We start from the raw sequence: 24,078 nt of genomic DNA, 5'->3' as shown, positions 1-24,078 counted from the left end.
TGCAGGGACGTTGTCAATAGCTGATAGAACATTGTTGGGAAACCAAAATGTCAAGAAGAGGAATTTGCGTTGATAGAAAATGCTGTTATTACATATAATGTAGTACTGTGCAGAGTTTTGTCAAGATCTTATGTCTTGCCGGTTAATGTTTAACTCTCAGCATGTTATGTGTGTGTTTAGGTTCCAAACAGAACCTAGTGTGAGAATGTTCAAAGTTTAATTATAGTCCACTTTTGTGTCCCGAGGACACTATAACAACAGGACATCACATCAAATCCAACAAGTTTATGTTCAATCTTTTTTTCTTTTTTCTCTCCCTTCGTTGCGTCATGCACGCAGAGGGGAGGGAGCAGAGGAGGCGATGACTGAGTCAGAGAGGGACTTGCCTTTCGTGTCACTCACTCACGCACTCACTCACTCACTGGGCTGGAGTTTGCGACAGAACACAGACTAAAGAAACGCTCACCTGTCTATCAATGGACATGACGTGAGCACAGCGACAGGGGTCGGATGCTGGGGATTATTGGATTATCAGCGCGTTGACGGAGCGAGCGACTGCGCGCAGAGCGCACGGAGACGTCGCACATGCCGCACTGTTCCGCTCCTCTCTCTGCGCCACTGAGATGGTGCGGACGCTGCTCCGGTTCAGCTGAAGGGAGGACGGATCTGGAAGCATCCTGTCCTGTTGTTGCTCGGTGAAGATCCGCTCGGAGTCATGGTGGCGAGGACTCAGGTTGTGTGGCACCTGTGGCTGATGGTGGTCACTGTGGTCAGCGGGTTTCCCACCGACCTCCAGAGGAGTCCAGCCACAGACATCAGCTCAGCGTCTCCCACTGAGGTAAAAACTCTGTCCTCCACACGAACACACTTTCAAATGTCTTTGAATTATTTCTGGACAAAAACCACAACCAATATTTGGTCATCTTTAGTGTTTTTAATGGATTGACATGATGAAAAATCACCCTCAGTCTTTTTGTCCTCATGATTTGGGACAAATACAGATTGACCAATGACAGAGTTCTATTTAGTTTAAGTTAGTTCAAAGTAAGCCAGAGTGTTTTTTTTTCATACTGCATACATGTTTCCTGTATTGTCTATTTATTCTAATAAATCATTTGAGAAATAATTATATATGGTGGTCACATTTAGGGGCTGCAATAATCCAATCCAATAATCTTTCAATTATTTTCTCAGTTCATCTTTTGGTCCATACACTGTTGATCGAGTGTTTTTTCAAACCTGGGAATGAGGAAGTTCTCAAACGTGTTGTTTATTTGTTATATGGAGCAAAGAATCCAGCAAATATTCACATTTAAGAAGGTGAAAAATCCAAAACCCTTTTTTTTTATAATGAAAAAATAGTTGTTGATTCATTTAGTTATCGATTCATTGATTAATTGAGTAGTTGTTTCAGCCCTAGTTACATTAAACACAATTTAGTGCAAAAATAACACTCGCATATTGTACTAATTATTGCTATTGAAAAAACACAAGTTTTTTTTAATATGTGCGAACCAGGGCCGGTTCTATGCATTTTGGTGCAGATTTGTATCCCCTCCTCATAGTAATAAATGATAGTAAATAGTAAACAAAGCAATATGTATAGTAAATGGTAATATGGACAAAACACTGTTATTTACACCTATTAGTGTGTGTTCAGTGCACACCATGTCTCCACCAAAGCTGGGGTGCGATCTGCTAAGAGACAAGAGACAGGACTCTCCCTCATGTATAGTAGACTTGCATCTCCAACATGCTGTTGCTGCTGCATCTGTCATATGATATGGTAGGAAATTGTACATGCATCCTACTCGAATTTCCAATAGAAATTGGCAGCCCAAACCAGACAATGTATATATATATATGTACATATATATATGTATATATGTACATATTTATAAATAGACTTTTTTCATGGGCGCAACCCACATACTCAACTCTACTGCAATAGTAATTTAATTTGAAAGAGATTTTTACACCTCTTCCTGATGCATCTCTCCCATTTATCCAGACTTGGGACCGGCACTAGTGGTACACTTGATGCTGGGGTCAATTTAAAGTGTCCAGTTAACAATGAGCATTGGGGATTGGGTGCATTGCTCAGTTACCTTTATGTTTAGCCATGGTCACCTCACCATCATGTCCAGGAACACTACTGCTTTTCTAGGTGTGCCATGGTTTGCAATGTGTGTGCATAATGCAGGTCTCCCCCTGCCCTTCCATCACCCTGAGCTCTGTGTTTTTATTAAAATGAGCACTCAGGGGTTCATGTTGCTCACATTGAGCCTTGAAGCCTGACTTGGTCCAGGGTTGTTGCAACATGAACTGTGTGTTTTCCGCACAAGCAGCCACTTTACTTATCCAAACTGTGGAGCAGGAATGTGAACAAGGCGACTCAGAGTGTGGCTGGCACGAGACACAGTCATTGAAAAATAACATGGGACACGAAGGAAGAGGTTCCAACTGCTCTAACTAAATAGGCGTCGCCTTCACTCTCTCCCCAGGAGGCAAACTGGAGCTGATGCCTAATTTTACAGTGGGTGTCAAATTCTTCAGCTAGCTCAAATTTAAGTGGAGCACTTAATTGTTGAATAGGCTGAGCGGAATGAGCGGCTCTCAAATGTCCTGCACACCAACTGAGTTAAAATTACAGTATACATTAGGGGTCACTAAATGATGGAACCCAGTCTGGATCCAGGCTGGATCTGGACCTGGGCCTATTACCATAAATAATAGATAACTGCCACATTTTTCGGGGGAATTTTGTATTTTAAATGGCAGTTTTTCTACTATTAAAGGTCCTAGACGTCCAGGGAATGCAGACCATTACACGTGCTGTAAATTACGACATTCAGCCAATCATATTTGGGGCCAGTAGAGCATCAACTGCATTGCTGAACTTCTTAGCTTGTTTCAGGTCAGCATGCTTACAGCAGCTACACTGAGTGAACTGTGCTGATTTTCTAGGGATTAGAGGTCTCGACTATTTATTTATTTTAATCACTAACTGCTCGTGTTTCCAAATTAAAAGAAAACGATCTTTCACCACAGTTTCAACCCCACAGATAACAATGACACAATATGTTGCACATGCCACAAAAAAACAACATTTCCTTTACTGTGTCAGTACCCTGAATTCATTCAGTTTTTTAAAGTTTTCATCAAAACAAGAGTAAACCATTTTTAGTATATATTATACTCAGTTTGCTTTGAAATTCATGCATACTACACACAGATGCTGATGCACATTTTTAAATATAAAGTATAGTAGTACTGATATTATTACTACTATTTATGTATTACGTTTACCATCATTTTTTTTACATGATCAAAAAACTCCAAATGCTTTCTGAAATTATACTTATGTAATCAAACCTGTCTATACGGGTGTGAAAGTCACTCCATACTATCTAAGAGGGGACATGTCATCAAGTACAATAGAAGTAGGGCACTTCATTTTAGAGAACAAAAATCCCCTTATACAGGTGTGTTAGTTCTGTTTCCATGAGAGGACAGATCAGAGAAACAGTTTTGCAAAGAAAGATTTCCAAAAACCTGAATAGACAAAACAGATCGGCTGCACTGCACATCCACAGCTCATCTGGGACTCTGTGTGTGTGTATGTGCACTGCGCTCATACAGTGCTTCTCTGTGTGTGTGTGTGTGTGTGTGTGTCTGACTCTCCGCCCACAGTAAATACGGTTAGATGGATCTCACTCGTGCGGCAGAATTGTGCAATTCCTTCTCGTAAAGTATTTAGGTTTATGACAGATTTGCTAGATTTGTCGCTTGTTGCTAGTCGCCTTTTTTAAAGAATGGCAGGAGGGGTAACATTTGTGTTCCGTGTCACTTTCGGGAATGGTATTGGTTGAAGCAGGCAGAGGACCGTGAGTGTTCTGGTGTAACTATCACAACGATGTACAGTACAGGAGAGATTTGAACTGTTTTTATCAACAAATGAACACATTTTCAACTGTGTTTGTGTGTTAGGCCATTTCTGTTTTTTGGATACATCTTATCCAGCTTTCCAAACGACCCTATTTGGCTCAAACAGGTAACGCTGGAGCTCCATGATTTCCATGATGAGTTACATTCTGGTTTGAGGGTACCTAATACACTCTGATGTACAGCTGGGCGATAACTACTTCATATTAATCGATATTGATAATTATCCTAAACTCATAAATTTCCTCTTATTTTGATCACTACAGTTATCCATCAGAAGATAGTAACGTCAAGAACGTTCATGAGATTTTTAAAACCAAACTTCTCAACTATGCTCCTTGGAATCATGTCCTTGGCTCTGTGATGAGTCACTACCTCAGTCTTTTTAACGTTTAATTTTTTAATCATACAGCACTGTTGCGGAGTACCTCAACAGGGCGGTCTGCGTATCTCCACATGTAGTGGGAGATGATGTTGATTGTCAATATCAGCAACTTGGTTACGAGGGAGGGACTGAGTTTGTTCATGCAACCAAACTCACTTTGTCTATTTTTCCAGCACTTTTTTGGTTTTTTTTCTTCGCTACACTGAAGTGAGCCTTTTTAGTGGCTTTTGTTGGACTGACAAATCCAATACCCTTGACTCTTAGATCCAGTAGGGTCGCTCGTGACATTATGGTCATGGGCTGCAGGATGTCTAAGCCTCTCCCTCAACTGCCCGATCATGTGGTCTCCCATTTCCCTCGTCACTGCAGCTGCTGTATTTGAGAGCTTCACATCATTAAAGGGAGACAGCAAAGACAGGCACCCACCAATAACGTCATACTCGTCTGAGGTCAGTAAGGGGATGTCAGTTTGTAGACCAGCTCGGGCTGCCCCCCACTGGCTCTCTGAGCTCCAGATGTTGAAGCGCTTGATATGTGCTGTTTCAGTTTCCGCCTCCCCAGATGTTGTTGAGCCTGTGCAAACTTCTCCTTACAGATGAGCAGTTGAAAGACTGAACTGTGTTTAGTAACCAGTTTCAACCAGTGCTGTCATTTAAGGTCATTACAAACAGCCTTTCTGTGTGATTGTGTTGTGTTTGGGTCCTATCACACCCAGACCGTTATAGGTCTCCCCAGTAGCAATAAATACTACAAGAAATTTTTTTTTTTCATTAAAGTTTGTGAAATTTAGAACAGTACCCTTTGCAATTCACATTCCTCTATAACAGGGGTGTCAAACTCATTTTTGTTCAGGGGCCACATACAGCACAATTTGATCTTAAGTGGGCCAGACCAGTAAAAATAGTAAAGTAATAGCATAATAACCTATGACCAACAAGAACTCCTTATTTTTTCTCCTTTGTTTTACATTTAATGAGGGATATTTTTACAAAACATGACATTTCTTGAGAAATATAAGTGCAATTTCAACAATATCATGCCTAAATTTACTATTTAAGGCATAAACATGTAGTCACAGGTATCTGGAAGTGAAAAATATTGCATTTGACATTACGTTTAGATTGTAATCATAGTGTGAAATCTTGACAAATTCATCCATTGGGCCAGATTGGACCGTCTGGTGGGCCGGTTCTGGCCCCCGGGCCGTATGTTTGACACCCCTGCTCTATAACAACATACAATAATAAAATTACAGACTTTCCTTTTTTTTTGCCACCTAAAATTGTGAATAATTGAATAATATCGGTTGTGTCAGAGTAACGTGAGTAACTTTGTGGTGGATGGTCATGAAGAAAAAATGGTTTTAGAACATCTTGATTTTTTTCTTGAGGCAGCATTTGGGGTGTGTTCCATTTCTTTTGAATAATGTGCCTTTAGAGCATTGGATGACACGTGGGTTGCCCAGTCTAATTCAATCAATTTATTGACCTGCTCTGTTCTTCCATTTGGGGCATTGTCTTCTTGTGGCAGTTACTTTCTCAAGGGAGTGTTGCAGTTTAAACGCTTTTTGAGGGAGTTGAATTATTTTAATTTAGAACATTAATTTAATTGTTTATACCACAAACTCTGTCCATCCGAGATAAGTCTTCCAACATACTCAAGCAAGAATTCTCCAGGCTCAAAGTTTGTGCTGGCAAATACTCCATAACCTGCAAAATAGGTAAATAAATATCGTACTAGAGCCCATATGCACCAATGTGATTACATTCTAACGTTTAACACATTTTGGAATGGCAGTCAGTATCAATTTAAATGATCCTCTGTGTAACTCATCTGTGAGAACATCAGCATTCTCACACACAAACTATGCTTGAATCAATGACCTTGTCACAAAACCCTTTAAGACATAATGCATAAAAGTGGAACTGTGATTTAATAAGGATTGCATATGTTAAATGATTGCATGATAGGTCATGTCATATGTCATTCAAAATCTTACATCATGCACAATCAAGTCCACTATATATAAAAAGCATGGCCTATAGGTCTTTGTACTATATATTGTTCAATATGTGCAACATTTTAAATAGTTTTTCTTTATCTTTGGGGGGGTTAATTCCCAGTACTACAGGAGAGATAAAGCAAGGAGTTTGGGTTGCATTTTGATGATGGTGATGCTTAGTACATTGTCACAAAATACTATTTCCTGCTTTATAAATATCAGCATGTTTGATGAATCTCTTCTGAAACATGTCTTTATCTTGCCCAAAAGCAATGAATCGAGTTTTCAGGACAAACGGATATGTAATGAAACGCATAATAACTTGAGTGACTTTGGGAAAGGCTATGATGCCATTACTATTTTACTACATAGTTTTACCAACATACTGAATTGTCAGACTCATAAAGTGGAAATTTGTAAAGATGGGGAACATACCTCTTGCTTTATAGATTGAAGAGCACTGAATATGTTTATCTGCTTCTGCTTAGTACTTCAATACAATTGAGTCAATACAGAGACTCAATTGAAACATTTAATCAGATGGATGTGGTGTCTTAAAGCAAAGTATGGCGTGGCCTATGTTGACAGTAAATTGAAAATGAACGAGTTAACACAGAAGGGCTTGCATGGCCACACAACTTCCAGTAGACCACAAGCATAAATTACTTAGGTCCCAAAATTAACCTGAAAACTTATGTTACACTCTAATGAAACCTCGTAAGGTAGTATTGCAAAATAAAAACAAATCCTCTATATAGAAACAGTATGGTGTACTTCACAGATGCCAACATCTTAAGCCCATGGCACAGACCCTGGTATACTCACGTGTCAGAGTCCTGTAGTATCCCACTTCACCATCGGGTGGCGGTACAAGTCTGGACGCAGGGCATAGGACGCATACCTCCCAAAGAAGAAGAGGATAAATGAGCGAAGAGTGTGCGACCATGTCAACAAGAACAATGACGAAGAACAACAATGTCCAGACTTTTATTAAACTACCTACTATAGCTTAATAAACTCCCCTCTGGAAGGGTAATCGGAACAAGTAAGGCGGGGGCAAGTTCTACAAACAATGATGCAGATAGTGAGGATGATGACGAAGAAGAGCTGCGCTAAACATGTGGACAGAGCCATGATTTTATTGTGCAAAGTGCAAGTTGTTGTAGGCTGGCTAGGTACTGCCGTGCGGGACAGGTGAGATTGTACCACAATCAAATAGTCGGTGTGAATCTCTGGCAGTGAGGCCTACAGTGTGGGGGATGGTAGCTGAAGATCGACATTGGCCTTTATACACTGATCTCCAGGGCTGCTCGCTGCTCATGGCCAAGATGCCGTATCCAATTCAGACTGACGAACAAACTATAAGAAGTGAAAGTAATTTAAGACCGAAAGGCTTGCAAAAATGTCACTCAAGCAAATTCCTGTAGACCACTAAACATATTATGTCCCACAATTCACCTGAAAACTGGAGTTGATGCCATTCGTTGATGACATCATCTTATAGGTATTGTTGGTAATAGAATGTTGTGACCTGTCAAAAGAAACACAAAATAATTCATTTCCATATCCTGGAGTTTACTGAGACGACCTGCTTAACTTAGGGAAACTTAGGGATATTTTGTCACTGAGTATTTACATGGTAGTTAATTGTTGTTGACATGCTGTTGCTCTCCAACAATTGAGAAATGTATGATGAATTAACATTGAATTGATTCTGAGAGATCAACTCTTTATTTGACTACACTGTACAGATTGAAAAGCATAGTCTTCACATTTTGTTTCAGACTAGTTTCACTAAGTGGTTTGTTAAATAGCCCATTTACTGTCTGAAAGTGATGACATCAATCAGTCTTATCTCAGTGTCATGATGAGATAAGGAGCCAGGTGTCAAAATCAAGAATGCATTTTCTTGACCCCAACTGATTCCTCCCTTTATCAACTGCTATTCCCCACATCCTCCCTGTTGATCTAAAAGCGAATGCCCCACGTCTTGTCTGCCGTGACTTCGTTTTACATGCGACACACACAAACGATTGACTTGTAAACAGTTGTTTTCAGTGTAACTGAATCATTAGCTTATGTTTGTGATGCTGCTCACTCCTCCTAAATATGGAGACTTCAGACATTTCCCTGGTATTGGAGATTATTGTACGTTTTTAGGATTATTAAGTTTTTTTAACTGATCTACAGTGGAAACACACCATCAAACAGAACCATCATGATGTTATACTGCCACAATAAGCCTGCAATTGCATTTGTTGAAGGTGATTCATTGATCCACCACCCTTTCTGTTGATCTGTTGATCCACCTCTACAATTTGTGTGCCAATGCCCAAATTCATGACCATTGTTGAAATGTGACCTGCAATTGTCTCCTGTGCCACATCTGATTAGACCTGATAAGCCTGCTCTGGTATGAAAATAAGAACGCACTCTATGTTTGTTCACAAGGACACAATTATGTTTTGTTATGTCACTGTTAGTGTGTTGCACAAGTGACAAACAAGAAAACACTCAAAACTGCATCGCAAGCCTTAAAAGGCATAGTTCCGATTTTTATGCATTAAGTTGTATGACCTAGACACCAGTAGTATGTTATGACCGGTGCTCCACAAAAGCAGGACTCAAAACAGTTCAGAATTCAAAAACAAAATCACTTTACTTGTCTCAAAAGGGCAGGTTCAGTACAAACAAATCCAGGCAAACAAATCCAAAAAGAGCAAAGCAAAGGCGGAAGTCAGTAACCAGGCGATAGTCCAAGAAAAACAGGAAAAGAACACTTTTTGCATCACAAACAAGTTATGTTAAAAGGGACATATTATGCAAAATCTACTTTTTAACCATTTCAATACTTATATTTGGGACTCTGGAGGCCCTACCAGTCACCAAAGTGTGGAAAAAGAATACTCAGTCATGTTTTCGTGGTCCCTCTTAGTGTAAGTATAGGCGATAAAACACTCGATGTTGAATTCTCTGCGCTTATGACGGCAGCATGCACATTTCACCGCGAATGTTACCGCCCCACCAGTAAGTTTACTTCGAGAGCTCCACCTTAGCTCCACCTTAGCTCCACCTTAGCTCCACCTTGTCCCTGTGTCCCTGCCACCTTGACAAGTGTGCTGTTGGTGGCTGCACAGTGGAGCACAGTGTTTTACACAAACTTCCAGCCACAGAGGATTTTATATATGAAGCTAATGTGCCGGATAAAGTCAGCAAACGTGTGTTCATGTGTTCGCACCACTTCACATCAGACTGCGGCCAGCGGTCGCCGTATTTAGTCAGGGGACGTATTTCACCGACGTACAAAAACACACATTGTTAAGAAAAGATCACACAGAGCTCATAACTGACCATTCTGACACGTCCTAATTAAAAATATTTGTTCAGTACGTCCTCCATGACCGGAGCACAGACTCAGTCTGATACAATCACATAAAGCAGCTGTTTATGCAGCTCGCCGCTGACGATCAGCAGTGGCGATCAGCGGTGCTGCACTCTCTGTGAAAATCAGTTAGGGTCATAGGGTCAGCTGTATCAGACTGGTGACTGTGCTCCGGAGACCTCGCCACCGCCGCTGGCGATCAGTGGTGCTGTTCCTAAGTGTTTTTAACTGATGTACAGTTCGGCACTGTTCGGCTCGATCCTTATGTAGGACGTCTCTTCCTGTGACGGCACTCTTGCTGTTTTCCGCGCACGCTGCCATGTTGATATTGTCAGAGAACTAGTGGAGGGAGGGGGAGACGAATAGAGCTGTAAAGCGCTGTAAAGAGGACAAATCAGAAACCCCCTGGAAGAAGTGGGTGTGTGTTTGCCTGTGTCTCATTTGCATATAAAGGGACCATGCACGAAAACCAAGCGTTCTGAAAGGGGCGGGTTTAGCAGGGTTATTGAACTGCTATGATGCTTCATCCTTATGGTATTTTGACCAAAGCATGTCACTGACATGTTCATTAGGACACCAGGGAACTATTTTAATGGGGGAAAAAGGGTATAATATGTCCACTTTAACACATTTGAACAATAAAATCGCTGTCCATCAGCATGTCAGCACACACTATCAATTTGGCCCTATATCACTACGCCAAAACAGACTGATAAATTGAGATAATTTCAAGAAGATTTATATTTAAATAGAACATATATATTAAAATATATATCAATCAAACCTTAACAAAACACTGCAAAATAAACAATACAGTTAAAAAAGACATCACAACTGTGCAACATTAATAATTACAGTAAAAAAAAAAGTTTTCACTTTCACTCTTGACTCCTCACTGCAGCTCCACATCGATATTTATGGAATTAGGTCTGGTCCTTTTACATTAGTGATGACAACAAGCTGGACAGAGAATACTCCATACATCATGCACCAGAGCTTAAGGTTCATTTATCTCCAAGAAGGCAGAAAAATGTCTCAAGAGCAGCTGCTCTCACATCCTCGCTGCGCCAGTGAGACTTTTAGGTTTTATTTTTTCCTAAAGTGGTATCCGTACATTTTATTTCCGTACCAAAGATCACTGATTTGTATACCCTCTCTAGTCAGGAACAGGCTTTTTTTCTCATGCAATTAAAAGAATGTATTATGTATAACATTTTGGAACAATTTGTCCTTTTATTTATTGGTAATTTGTCTATTTATCAGTCACACCTCTTTCACACCTATTTGCCTCCACTGCCAACAGGAGCAAATTGAGATTAATGGCGCTTTTCCACGACACAGTCCCGGCATGACTCAACTCAGCACGGCGTGACTACCGAGCCGAGGCGTGCCAAGACTGTGTGGCGGAAAAGTGCCGTAAGTGTTTTGCCCAGGGCCACATCACGTAGACTAGAGGAGCTGGGGCCCAAACCCCCAACCTTCCATTTGAAAGGTTGGAAGAAGACCGCTTGTATCTACGGATCCACAGCTGCTCTTACATGACATCATTGGTTTGCAACGTCGTTGAGGGGCAATATTTATCGTCATCACAACTCATTTAAGAGCTCACCCGATATCCCACTGTCCCTGTCCTCTCTCAGGTGATAGCACAGCACAGCCATGGCGACAACAATCCAACTCTCCAGCAGCTGCAGCAGGAGAACCTGCTTCAGACTCTACCATCCAGTCCATCCACCCTCAGGTCCAGGCACCGCTGGTCCCAGCACCTCCCCCTTCCTGAGCCTAAGGAAGAACCTGAGCCCTTCATCCTGGACCTGAGGAAGTTCCCAGAACTGGCCAATGCAGACATGGGTTCACAGAACCCTAACATCCAGGTAAGCAATATGGGGAGAGGCTGCAGTTTCCTGTAACCACTGTATAAAGAAGGTAAGATCACTGCTCTTACAGCAGGAAGAGTTTAGCTCATCCCTGCACATGTTTTCTAGATTAAGAAACGGCTCACAGGTGGTGCAGTCCATTCGTTTCTCTTCAGTTTCTGTCCTCCACATCATACTTCTCATGCTCACTCCATACATCCCATCTCTCAGTACAGCTGCTTCGAGTCAGGACAGCTTCTTAAGTTACCATCTACTGGACCCCGAACAGTGGGGTGCTCCAGCTCTTCCATGAACCTCGCATGGTTTCAGAAAGTCTAAATATAAAACATATGACCGCGAAATATAAAAGGTCAAAAGATATTTTCTCACTTTTGACTGTGTGGCTTCAAGAATGAAGGCGAAGGAACTTGATTTGTGTCGGGGATTTAAAGAGAAACCTGCAGGATGCAAGAGACTTCCAAAGATGGAGTTATGCAGGCATGAAATATAACTTACTTTTTCTTTTGTTTTCTCGGGTTTCCTTCCATATCACAGTTAAAATCATATTAATCTGTATGTTTTTTTAAAAAAGCAAACTACAGTTCATTGGTTGTTACAGTACCAGTCTTTTGAAGAACTGCTGACATCAGTGTGCACCCCCAGCACTGGAAACCAGCTTGAGATATGGACGCTTGCTGTAACTGAAAACATGGCTGCCAGGGGGGGGACAGAATTTAGCATGAGCTGCATTAATACCTTCTTGATTTATTCATCCGTTTCTTCTTGTTGTTCCTTTCCATCTCCCCTATGTTGATTAAGTGGTTTGATTTTAGCCACTTAACCAAAGGCTCGCATAATAAAATCCTCATTAACTTGGGTCTGCAATATCTTAAGAATATGCCTCAACTGGAAACTGAAGTTTCTAAACTGCTCATTCTCCCACACCAAAGTCCATAGAAAAACTCAGTATTTTAAGCTCACAGTGACATTGCTGCCTCTTTTGGTAAGTGACAAAATATCAAGTTTGAACTTACTGATGGATGCAGCAGTGGATCAACAACTCCTGTGAAACACGAAGGTAAAAACTTTATTAACTTTATTCTATGGAGTTTGGTGCAGGCAGTAAAGGGTTTACAAAGCAGCATACACTTCAGTTTCCTCTTGGAAAAGGCTGTCCAATGATGCGCTAAAGCAGGAAACACTTTTCTAAGATCGCTTTACACAACCCAACCCTGTAAAACCCAAAACCAGAAAAAATTGGGGGAAAAGTTCACCTTTCAGATGTTGTAAAATGATGATTCTCTGTCAGAGATCACTGTCAGAACAAATATACAGAACATAAGGGTTCATTTGCAGTGTGGATTGCTTACAAAGCATTGTAACAGTTAGGGATTACCCAATCCAATATTGATATTGGATATTAATAGGTTAAATATTTTTAACCTCCGAAATCAGAGGCTACGAACCTGCACAGCGAGCGTGAGTTAGCCGTTAGCACCATGCTAGCTCATCATGAGACAAGTTGCTAAAACAAGATTATTTCATAAACCAGCGCCACCTGTTGACTTTCAACAGCCTCTGTTTGTTAATTATACCCCAAAAACCAGCCATGCCAAGAGTTTTCTGTGTTTTAAATGTGTCCTGAAGCTCCACACACGGAGCTAAGTAGGTATGCGGGGTCGGTAATCCAAAATAGTGAAAACAAGGGGGGTGTTCTCTGAAGACACGCTGTTACCTGTTAAACATGAGTGCTCTGAAAACACCCCCATTAGCACTTGGTACTTTGAAATTAACCATAGACTGTATGAAATGAACATGGCAAAAAAATCAATATTCTTATGTAGGTTAAAATTGATGTAAACCATTGGTTAATAATGAATGGGTCAGTTTTTCTCATACCTGCTGTTGCTGAGTATTGTTCTCTGTTTAAGTAATATTACTTGATCAAGCCTATTCTAACATTCTACAGTACAAAATAAGTCATTAAAGTATGCATGATTCGTGCTGATATCGTAATCAATATTGGTATCGTATCGGAAGTGGAAAACTTGTATTGGGACATCGCTAATAACAGTCAATATCATGAATAATAATCACACAACAGTCATATTTTTCTGATTTATAATTAATTGATAAATCATACTGATTGAAAACTGACCCAGTACGTGCTGGACAGCTAAAAGTGATGTTGTAATTTGACAACAGTGGGTTTTACAGGGTTAAGCATGTGAGTTACCATTGGCTGCGTAACTTTGCGTCAGTATACTTCATACAACCAAACAAAAAAAAAACTTGCGCTATCCCTTTAATTTAGTCACTTCTCTATTGCCTGAATGAATGGGTGAATGACAGCAGTGAACTTTGCATCCTCTCATGATTAATTAGTCACTCAAGTTTATATCAACTGGAGTAGCTGGAGTGTGTCTCTGGCTTGTCTTTATAAACAGTTGCAGTTGGAAACATAAGCAGCTTGGGTTTTGTCCAGACCTGTGTGTGTGTGTGTGTGTGTGTGTGTGTGTGTGTGTACCCATGGGAGAAGAGTACACAGAGATAGTCGGAATCAGGTATCTCTTCACTTCATCTTTCCATCTCCTCCACCTTCTCAGCCCCTTCCTCCGGCGCACAATGGCCTTCTTTCATAAAAGGGGGCAGCGCTTTAATCTGATCTTCAAATAAACCGCAGTGTCATCATCCTCATCATCATCATCATCTACCTCATGGCTGATAGCTTGTACCAACATGCCAATTTGTTGCACAGCATTCTTTTCTCTCATATAATACTAATCAGTGTTATTTTGTTAAGATATTTAGAATGCACAGAATCAACAGCCCTCTGTGCTCCTACGGAACCAAAGTAGGATCAATGACATAAGAGCTCTAGTGGCTGATGTCACACAACCAAGGTGACGCCCACTGGTAGGAAACAACGCCGTCATGATGCTTCCTTATGCTAACTTTACATTTACCTATACCTATATTAAGCCAATAGACTCCAGAGTGTTTGTCTCAAAGCCAGGTTGCGTCCATTTGTTTCCCTCCAGGATCTTATAAACTTTCAGTGACTCTTTGGAGTAAGATCAAGGGAAGTTAATCAGAAAGTACATTCATTCTTTTACAGTTTAGCTTCACCAAAATCTCTCCACACATAAATACTACAAGACTGTTAAATGAAACTGCGTAGTTCCACTTTAATTTGTTCTCATGTGTGGCCCTTATATGCTTCCATAATGCTCCGTCCTCTGCCCTCACCTTCATTTGGAGGCTGCAGTCAAACAGGAACCCCTATAACCACTGAACAGCCGCCTGCTCAGGGATCATGTTGATCACAATCATTGCATGCACTTCAAATACAGTTGTTATTCTGAGATCCGGGTAGAGCTGTTTACTGTTGCCTCTGTGGCTTTACCACAGACTCAAAGAAGATTAAAACAGATTTATTTAAAGGTGCAGTGCATAACTATTGACTGCAAACAAATGTATGTCACATTAGAACTGTCAAAACTGATGAGTGAAATGAGTTGACACAATGCTAATTAAGTCTTAACAGCTCGTCACATCTCACCCTGTGTCTCTCAGTATAGCAGTGTTTAGCTCTCGTGTCACCCAGTGACATTCCACGAATCACTTCCACACAGGAAGTGATTCATTTTATCACTAGAAGATGGAAGCAACAGCAACATTGCACTAGTGCACTGTTTCCATCAGCTTAATTGAGGCCAGGAAATCAGATTATAAAGTCAGTAAATTTGTTATGGATATGTTATAAACTATTTTTTTAATATTAACCCATGGAGATGATTGCTCCATGGGTTCAATTTAGAATTTATACTTGGAATTATTGACCTTTCTTTGATTATCTCAGAGATTTGTCGGGTGTTTACTCAGTGAGAAGGTCAGTAGTGTAGTGGAGAAGTGTTTACTCAATGCTTATACCAAGAGCCAGTGAAGAGAGTACTCCCAGTTATGATTGTTGGAGGAGATGAATATGTACAGCTGTGTATCATCAGTGTAGGAGTGATATGAAATATTGAATTGCCTTGGCCCGGCCAGGTCCAGTAATAGGATTAGTTCTGAACCTGGATTGTTAAACATCAAATATGGTGTTATGTGATAGATGCGATTGGTCTTTTCAAGTTATAGAAATAGGAATGAGCTCATTGGTATTTCAAAGGCTACGTCTTTACCATTACATTCATTCATTGTCTATCACTTTATCCTCCACAGCCAATCCCAGCTAAAATAGGGTGATAGGGAATTGAAATAATTGTTTTTATTCAGATCACCTCTGTGTCTTACATACTGGAACTGTTCCCAGTTCTCATTATGTTGTGTTTCTTCCAGGTCACCATCGAGGTGGTGGACGATGGTCAGAGTGAAACGGAGGTGGAGATGGACCTGGCTAAGGAGGGTCAACGTAATGACTGGTCAGTGTCATCGTCAGAGTGGGCCAACAGCCACAAGAAACTGTTCTGGCCACTGTTCTGGGAGTACCCGGAGCAGTCGGAGAACGGGCTTGGCAGAGCCAGTGTGGAGGAGCAGTCAGAGGATTTCAACTATGACCCAGAGGAACTCATGCTCAGTGGAGTGGGGGGTGATGGTGGGGGGCACTGGAACAAAGACTGGCATGCCAAGGATAACTATGGTAAGAATGCTCAAAGTATGATGGCTTTAAAGTTTTATTGTTTGATAAACATTTTATTCTACAAATTAGAAACCACACGGTTGGGGTAGTGGTTAGCACTCTTGCCTTTGCAGCAAGAAGACCCGGGGTTTGAGCCCCGGTTAGAACAAGGTCCTTTCTGCATGGAGTTAGACTCTTATTCGTCTTTTAAAAGTATCCTCTTTGGTTTCATTCGCATCTCCGTGCTTTCCGTGCATGGGCACTTGGACCTCGTGGTCTGTACCGGATCAGAGGCTGAAGAGACAGCCAAAGTGGGAAAAACACTAATGTGGTGGAAGCGATCATTCGTCACATTAACAGTCACTATAACAGTAAAAGAATTATGACTGATTTTTGCTAAGGTAAAAATGTTGCCCTTTTATTACTTCAACTTAGGCATTCACACCTTCATTCACATAGCACATCTATCGTACATCTTTCACATTCACAACCAGCACAGCCAGCAGGGGTAGAGTTGCCAGGAATTGAACTGTTGACCCACTATGACCTACATAAGCAGTAATTCATATTAAACTCATAATCTCACATAATCTCAATTTATGAAAAGGGTTACATAATTGTCCATAATTGTTTTAGTGTCCAGTTGCAATGAGCAATGGAGACTGGGTTCTGTGCTCAGAGGGACCTCAGCACTTGACCTGGCGTGGATTCAAACAGTCAATATTTCGGTTCCAAGCCCAATTCCCTTACGCTTGGCCATGGGCAGCCAGTGTACTAGCACACTTAGCAGAGTGCAGATCAGTCTCTAGATGTAAATCCTGTTGATTGGTGGAATGCAAATACACCGTTATTCCTCAGATGGGCCAGGCGTTATTTAAACTGTCTGCAGCCTTAATGATTTCTCATATATGGACATTTTCTGGAGATTGCGAAACCCAGCAGGAGACGTTCACAACAGCTGTGGTTTTAGTGGTAGAGGGGTGGTCGTATTACAACCAGATGGTTGGAGTTCGATCCCCGGCTGCACTCGTCTGCATGCCAACGTGTCCCTGGGTTCCTGGCTGCTGTGCTGGCACTGTGTGAATGGGTGTGATAGAAAAAAAAGCATTGCATATACATGTAGATGTGCTGTATGCATGAGTGTTAACGGTGTATTCATCCAGTTATCTTGTCGAGAAAAGCATTCTACAAAGTCAGACCAGTATTACTGATCCAGACTATTCAGTCAATGGGTATTATAGTCCATCATCCAGGAGATGATGATTCGATCAGATTTAGCCTCCTGGAACTCTGTATACATGAAAGGTGGAGGTTATATAGACCATGTCATGTGACCCCCAAGCTGTTTTGTTGACTTGTTGACCGTCTGCACACACTTTATGGCCCGCTACATAAATTTGTCAGGCACAGAGTGAGAGAGAGAGATGATACGTAGCTTGGAGCCAGTTGAGCCTGGTTTGGTTCTCTTGTGTTCAAAATGCAAAATGTGCAAACCTGAAGAGTTTGAGTGGTGGATAGTGAAGTATTATTGAGTGCAGCAGACTCAGTCTCTGAAATAAACACTTATACATTACCGTAATAATAACCGTTTTACCAAGTATGCATCGGGTGGTGACTTGAGGACTTGGGAAAGCTATGTATCCCAGAATGCATTTCGCCGGAACATAGCAGCAGAGAAAACAAACATAAACCTGAAATAAATGCAGTTTTAAGATCATTTGAGGCAAGAAATTAGTCATTTACAATTGTGTGGACTCTCGGTGCGCACAGTGCCCGGCACAGAGCAGCGTTACCTCTGTCACTAGATACTTAAACACTAGCTGACTTCCTCAAGCTTTTATTTTGGTACTTCCGGTTACCGGCAGTGTGAATTTGCATATTAGCTGAATAGTACACCCGAAAGATTTAGATTTAGCATTTAGCATTTATATTTAGATTTAACTATTAAATACATTTCTAAGTTAACAAATATTGTTGAAAATGTGCTAAAAATGTACTTTCAAAATTGCACGCCACTTTTTCAAACATAGTTGGAAGCTAAATGTGACAAAATGCTGAAGTTATTTTCAGTATGTGCTTCTTTACAAGCGGCACCCGACACACTTTCTGCCCGTCTAAACTGAAGTTTTCAAACTTCTGTTTTCAGGGCTCTGTCGCGCCAGAGTCGTTTGGAAGGCAGGCGTGCAGGCTCTTCACTGTCACTGTGTATTTACTGCACTCAGATTACACCAGAATACGTTGTTCCATGTGCTGAAATCTCCAAATGACTCGTTTCACTCGCAAACACCAGCTGGCTGTGCTTCTTGTCTGATCATTAGTGTGATTATGACTTTGCTCAGAAGTATGCAATTTAGTGGCAATGTTATATTTACCTCTGCCATGGGAAACAGCTCCAGATTTGAGTCTGAGCTAAAAGTATAGGTAAATGGTATCACTGACGATTCAGTGTTCATTTTTTGAGCGTTTTATTGCAGCAATAAATTGAACGTGCTGTTAAAGCATTCGGCTGCAACATTAAGCTGGAGTTGTTGATAAAATGCTGGCACATACAGTTTCCCAATCTGAAGCTTAAAAGTGAAGAGTTATTTTAGCATACGACCGTCATCACTCTCACTGATCCCCCCCTCCCTCCCTGTCTTCCTTTTGAACTTCTCCCCCTTTCCCTCTCTTACCCCCTGAAAGTGTTGTTTAAATACAGAGGCCCATGTCTCAGAGGTCCCACACTGTCGTTATCCAGCTCTTTTCAGCCGCATCTTAATTGCATAACATGCATTCACCAGCTGGGCGAGGAATTCACAAGGCTAACTTCAAAGCCCACTCTTAATATATTACTCCTTGGTTTTGTTTTTCTCCCCTGTGCTGTCTCTCCTCTAACCGTCTCTCTCTCACTCTGTTTTTCAGAGTACGAGGAGGACTGGAGCCACTGGGCTCCCTGCAGTGTTACCTGTGGACACGGCACCCAGAAACGCACCCGCTCCTGTGGCTATGCGTGCACGGCCACTGAGTCACGCACTTGTGACCTGGAGAACTGCGCTGGTATGAGGCAGATACTCTGATATAGAAAAGACTATATAATTCTGACATTGTTTAACAGCCAGTAAGCACTTCTAATTGAGTTGAATTTGGAAAATATACTTGAGATCCTTGAAGCTGATATGTAGATAAATGTCTTTCTCAACATGAGATTTCATGCAAAATAATGAGTGGGTAGTGTTAAACAAGAGAGGGCAAATTACATAATGCCTGGGAAAGTCCAACTCCAAGATCTCAGGCTCACCAGAGAAAATTCCAAGTTCTCAAGACAATCACTTGTCCAGATGCAGAGCGTGCTGCAAATCAATAAAAGTGGACTCCATGGACAAAGCAGCTCTTATAAGTTTCCTCCCATCTTAAGCTGTGTCACCCCATTTGGTCCTTTTATTTGAGGTCCTTTGGTCCTGGAAAGTCCTTGAATTTGATGTGAACTAAGGTGTGGGAAACCTGAGTCTGTCTAAAACCAAACAAAAAGTGAAATCAAACTGCTCTTTTGTGTTTAAGTGGGTTAACTCTGAATCAATTTGCTTACCAAGTTAGTAGAAAATATCTTGTACACTTTAAAGCTCCAGTCCAGAACCTCCATCGCCCCTTGAGGACTTACTAAAACACTGCTGCATGTGTTTTACGAGTGCTATGTTGCTGTTATGCCTCCACCTTGCCTCCATTAGTCGTGGCATGAAATGTGTCACTCTGTGTGCAACACAGGGATGTCACCTGAGACATGAAATTAAATATTGCTATATTGAGAAACACAGAGAGAGTCATGTGGAGCTAGTAAACTTAATCTGAATTGTGTTATTTGAGAATGTAGCCATCATTTGTTCATATTAAAGTACAAACTACAGTGTATGTATGTATATACATACATAAGTGTGTGTGTGTGTGTGCGCACATTAATGTTTTCGTCAATACCACTTCTTTCTCTCCTACCTCATGTAGACACAGTGGTATCAGTGACTGTGCTGACACCCATCCAGAACAACAGCAGCACTGATTCCCTGGACACGAGTAAGTATGGCTTTGTATATTCAACTGTCTACTGAGCTGTTCATATGTATGTTTATTTCATTGAGAATTACGGTGGCCGACAAACGCACTGCAACGACCCAAAATACATGTAGGAGGAGAAACGAGCTGCATATTCACAAACGCTGCAGATTCAAAAGCACAAACAAAAACAAAAGCACACGCAGAAGCCGAAAGACACACAAACCCCAAAACACATGCAGAAGCAAAAACGCACACAAACACCAAAACATATGCAGAGGCAAAAACACACGCAGAAACGAAAACACAAACACAAACCCCAAAACACACAGGACAGAAAACATGCAAGTCCCAAAACACACGCAGAAGCGAAAATACAAACAAATCCCAAAACACATGCAGAAGCAAAAACGCACACAAACACCAAAACATATGCAAGGTAAAACACACAAACCACAAAACACAGAAGCAAAACGCACACAAACACCAAAACATATGCAGAGGCAAAAACACACGCAGAAACGAAAACACAAACACAAACCCCAAAACACACACAGGACAGAAAACACGCAAGTCCCAAAACACACGCAGAAGCGAAAATACAAACAAATCCCAAAACACATGCAGAAGTAATTCAGGTGTTAAAATTCAGCGTCATATGGTTTGACTACAGAGAAATAAGTGTTGGATAGCTTGACCACAATCAGATAGGATAAACTCTTAATAAAGGTCTTTTAATAAAGTAAGAATTCCCTGAGTATGGTAACAGCTGGTCGTAGAGCTGCTCGAAAACGAGCGCTCCCACAGACCCACTTCTGTTTTAGAATATGCTGGGGTTTTTCTTTTCTGCTTGTGTTTTGGGATTTGTGTGTGTGTTTGCTTCTGTGTGTGTTTTGGGATTTGTGTGTGTTTATTGTCCTGCATGTGTTTTGGGATTTGTGTGTGTCTTTGCTTCTGTGTGTGTTTTGGGATTTGCTTCTGTGTGTTTTGGGATTTGTGTGTGTTTTCTGTCCTGCGTGTGTTCTGGGATTTGTGTGTGTTTTCACTTTTGTGTGTCTTTTGGGATTTGTGTGTGTTTTTGCTTCTGTGTGTCTTTTGGGATTTGTGTGTGTTTTCTGTCCTGCATGTGTTTTGGGATTTGTGTGTGTTTTCTGTTTTGTGTCATTTTGTTTTTGCGGTGTTTCTGTTGATGCATGTGTTTTGTTTCTTTCTGGAGATCATTTTTCTTTTGCACTGCATTTCTCATGTTGCTTTTGTTTGTGTTTTTGAATCTGCAGTGTTTGTGAATATGCAGCTTGTTTCTCCTCCTGCATGTGTTTTGGGTCGTTACAGTGTGTTTGCCCCTGTCGGCCACCATAGCGAATCCTGGTATTGTTCGTATGTCTCACTTCCTCACACACTGAGTTCCACACAGGAACAAAACTTTACCATGCAAGGGTGACATTTTGAGATTTACTGTGGGACCAAAATACTGGTTCCGTGTAGATGAAGAAAACTTAAGCAGGAATGTCTTTGGTTTGTAATGTTTTTCCTATCTTATGAGGGCTGTAAATGTTTAACTCCTGGCATGAGATTATCAGCAGACTGATAGTGAGAGGTGTCAGTTCTAGTGACCACAAAGTACCTACTTCAATATGACTGGATGTTGGACATTGAAGTTTGCTCAAAGCCGTGCAGGTGGTGAAGCATGAAATGAAGCAGCTACATGAGTAACCTTAGTTGGACAAATATACCAGTCATGGGAGACTGGCTCAGACTATCGTCGAATTATAGATTACTGATTAATCGTGCACATGGAAAAGGTCGACTTATCAAGTCAAGTGCAAAAAGAAAGTAGTCTTCTTCTTTCTTCTTTAATGCTAATGTGAAATAAGATACTTCACTGACACAATGGCCCGTGTTATACGGTGATATATGACATAAAGTGTCATGAGTCAAGTCTATGTCCATCGTTCCCAACAGACATCTGTGGAAGTTATCCATCATTATTATTTGTTTATAACCAGATTGTAGTCAATTCCCAAAAGTTTCTGTGTTCCTCCATTTCTACAGAGAAAGAGAGAGTCCTCTTTGAGGGACTGTCCATAGGTGATGGTTTTTTTTATCGTATTGGCATTTTATCCATATGGAAACAGAATTTTGGGAAATTAAACACAGTTTTTGAACCTTGATCACCTTGATGTGTTTTTTAGAGGGATAGGGACCTTCCCCAATGGTCTACTGACACAGCTGACCCACTGCTGTACTAACACCTGTGCATATAGCCTTCTTGAACATTTGAATTTTTTGGCATTCCCACAAGCAATTTGTGGCAGTTATGTGAGATTACGGCACAATTTTAAACTCAAAAATGCAATGATGACTAATAATGGGTTTCTACCTGACTATGTGTTTTATTTTCATGTATTATTTTTTATTTATAAATGAGCAAATAATCCAATTACCAATGATGGCGGAGACTAAGAGCCTTATCTTTGACACCCCACACCCCCACCCTACCCTGCAGATGTAGACAGCTGTGAGAAGTGGTTAAGCTGCAAGAACGACTTCCTCCAGAAGTACCTGAACCAGGTGCTCACAGAGCTGCCCAGCTGCCCCTGCTCCTACCCCACTGAGGTTGTTTACAGCGCCGTAAACATCCCAGACCCCAAACTTCACAAGACCTATCGCTGGAGGGACGCAAGTGGACCCAAGGAACGCCTGGACATCTACAAACCGTCCGCCAGATTCTGCGTTCGCTCAATGCTGTCGTACGACAGCACAACGCTGGCAGCGCAGCACTGCTGCTATGACGATCAGCTGAGACTGATAACACGAGGAAAAGGAGCAGGAGCACCAAATTTAATCAGTACCGAGTTTTCGCCAGAGTTGCATTACAAGGTGGACATACTGCCTTGGATCCTGTGCAAAGGAGACTGGAGTCGATTTCACTCGGTGAGGCCGCCCGATAATGGGCGAGAGTGTCCAGATAACCCCCCAGAACCAGTGTTTCAGATGGAACTCAAAGACGCCAGGGAGTACTGACACTGTGGTCACAACCAGAAAAACTGGAGTTTGTAATTGTCCCGATCCTGGATGAGCACAAAAACTTTATTGCTAATGCAAAACATATGTGATCTCCGGGTACTGACAAACAAAGTGTTCAAGCTTGAGTCAGTCATTTGTTACTGAAACACTTTAGCAACAAGTTATTTGATAAAATTCTCCGCATGACTGGATACTAGACACCAGGAATTAAAGTTGTCTCGAGATTAAGGGAAAAATCTGGTGGCGTAGTGGGCTTGTTGTAGTATGGAATAATAGCCAATAGCAAGTATGCTGAAACCAATGCGACTGATATAGCCCACTGCTGTCTTTTGTCAAAGCTCCCACTTTAAAACACAAAAACCAGGATTCCTTTACAAGTAAAAGCCGAGTGGAGGAGAGATTGTTGTGATGATTCAGTGATATCTGCACTGCACGAGTACAGTCATCGCTTGGGATCAAATTATTGGCTGCATTTATTAAAGTATTGTGAGAGCTACTTGAGTTTGTTCTCTGTTTTCATAGACATCGTTTTTTATTGATTATTTTATGATTTCTACAAGTAAGATAAATTATTTGAGAAACAAGTTATGGACAATAGCTTTAAAATATGTACATGCGATTTTATTATCAGCTAATCTCCATCCATGTATGTTGCTGCTACTCTGTTGTTGGGATGTGCTGAGCTGAGTATGTGATGTATGTGTGTGTGTGTGTGTAAATGGATGATGAGCTTATTTATTGGCCCTTTAACTATTTTAATCAGACCCAGTGTCCTGTAAAGAAATTCCTGTCAAGCTGATAAACAGGAAAATAAAGTCAAATGTCATTTGGTCTGTC

At 41.1% G+C, this 24,078-nt stretch overlaps 1 protein-coding gene across 1 annotated transcript; it reads left to right on the top strand.

Annotated features, from left to right (window-relative positions):
• The first annotated feature begins 366 nt into the window (after positions 1-366).
• On the top strand, positions 367-24,078 carry LOC122782429 (isthmin-2-like). Its single transcript, XM_044046745.1, has 6 exons — positions 367-838; positions 11,355-11,588; positions 15,912-16,212; positions 19,093-19,227; positions 20,167-20,235; positions 22,721-24,078. Exons 1-6 carry the CDS (start codon positions 716-718, stop codon positions 23,236-23,238), a joined length of 1,380 nt encoding a protein of 459 aa, XP_043902680.1. The 5' UTR covers positions 367-715; the 3' UTR covers positions 23,239-24,078.

Source organism: Solea senegalensis, linkage group LG16 (genome assembly GCF_019176455.1).
Source record: "Solea senegalensis isolate Sse05_10M linkage group LG16, IFAPA_SoseM_1, whole genome shotgun sequence".
Lineage (NCBI taxonomy): Eukaryota > Metazoa > Chordata > Actinopteri > Pleuronectiformes > Soleidae > Solea > Solea senegalensis.
This window is presented reverse-complemented; position numbering and strand designations above follow the sequence as displayed.

Excerpts from the sequence above, each read along its gene's own strand:
- LOC122782429 (XM_044046745.1), top strand. The coding sequence starts at position 716 with ATGGTGGCGAGGACTCAGGTTGTGTGGCACCTGTGGCTGATGGTGGTC. Across the intron at positions 839-11,354 it reads GCTCAGCGTCTCCCACTGAG|GTGATAGCACAGCACAGCCA; the intron begins GTAAAAACTCTG and ends GTCCTCTCTCAG. Across the intron at positions 16,213-19,092 it reads GCATGCCAAGGATAACTATG|AGTACGAGGAGGACTGGAGC; the intron begins GTAAGAATGCTC and ends TCTGTTTTTCAG.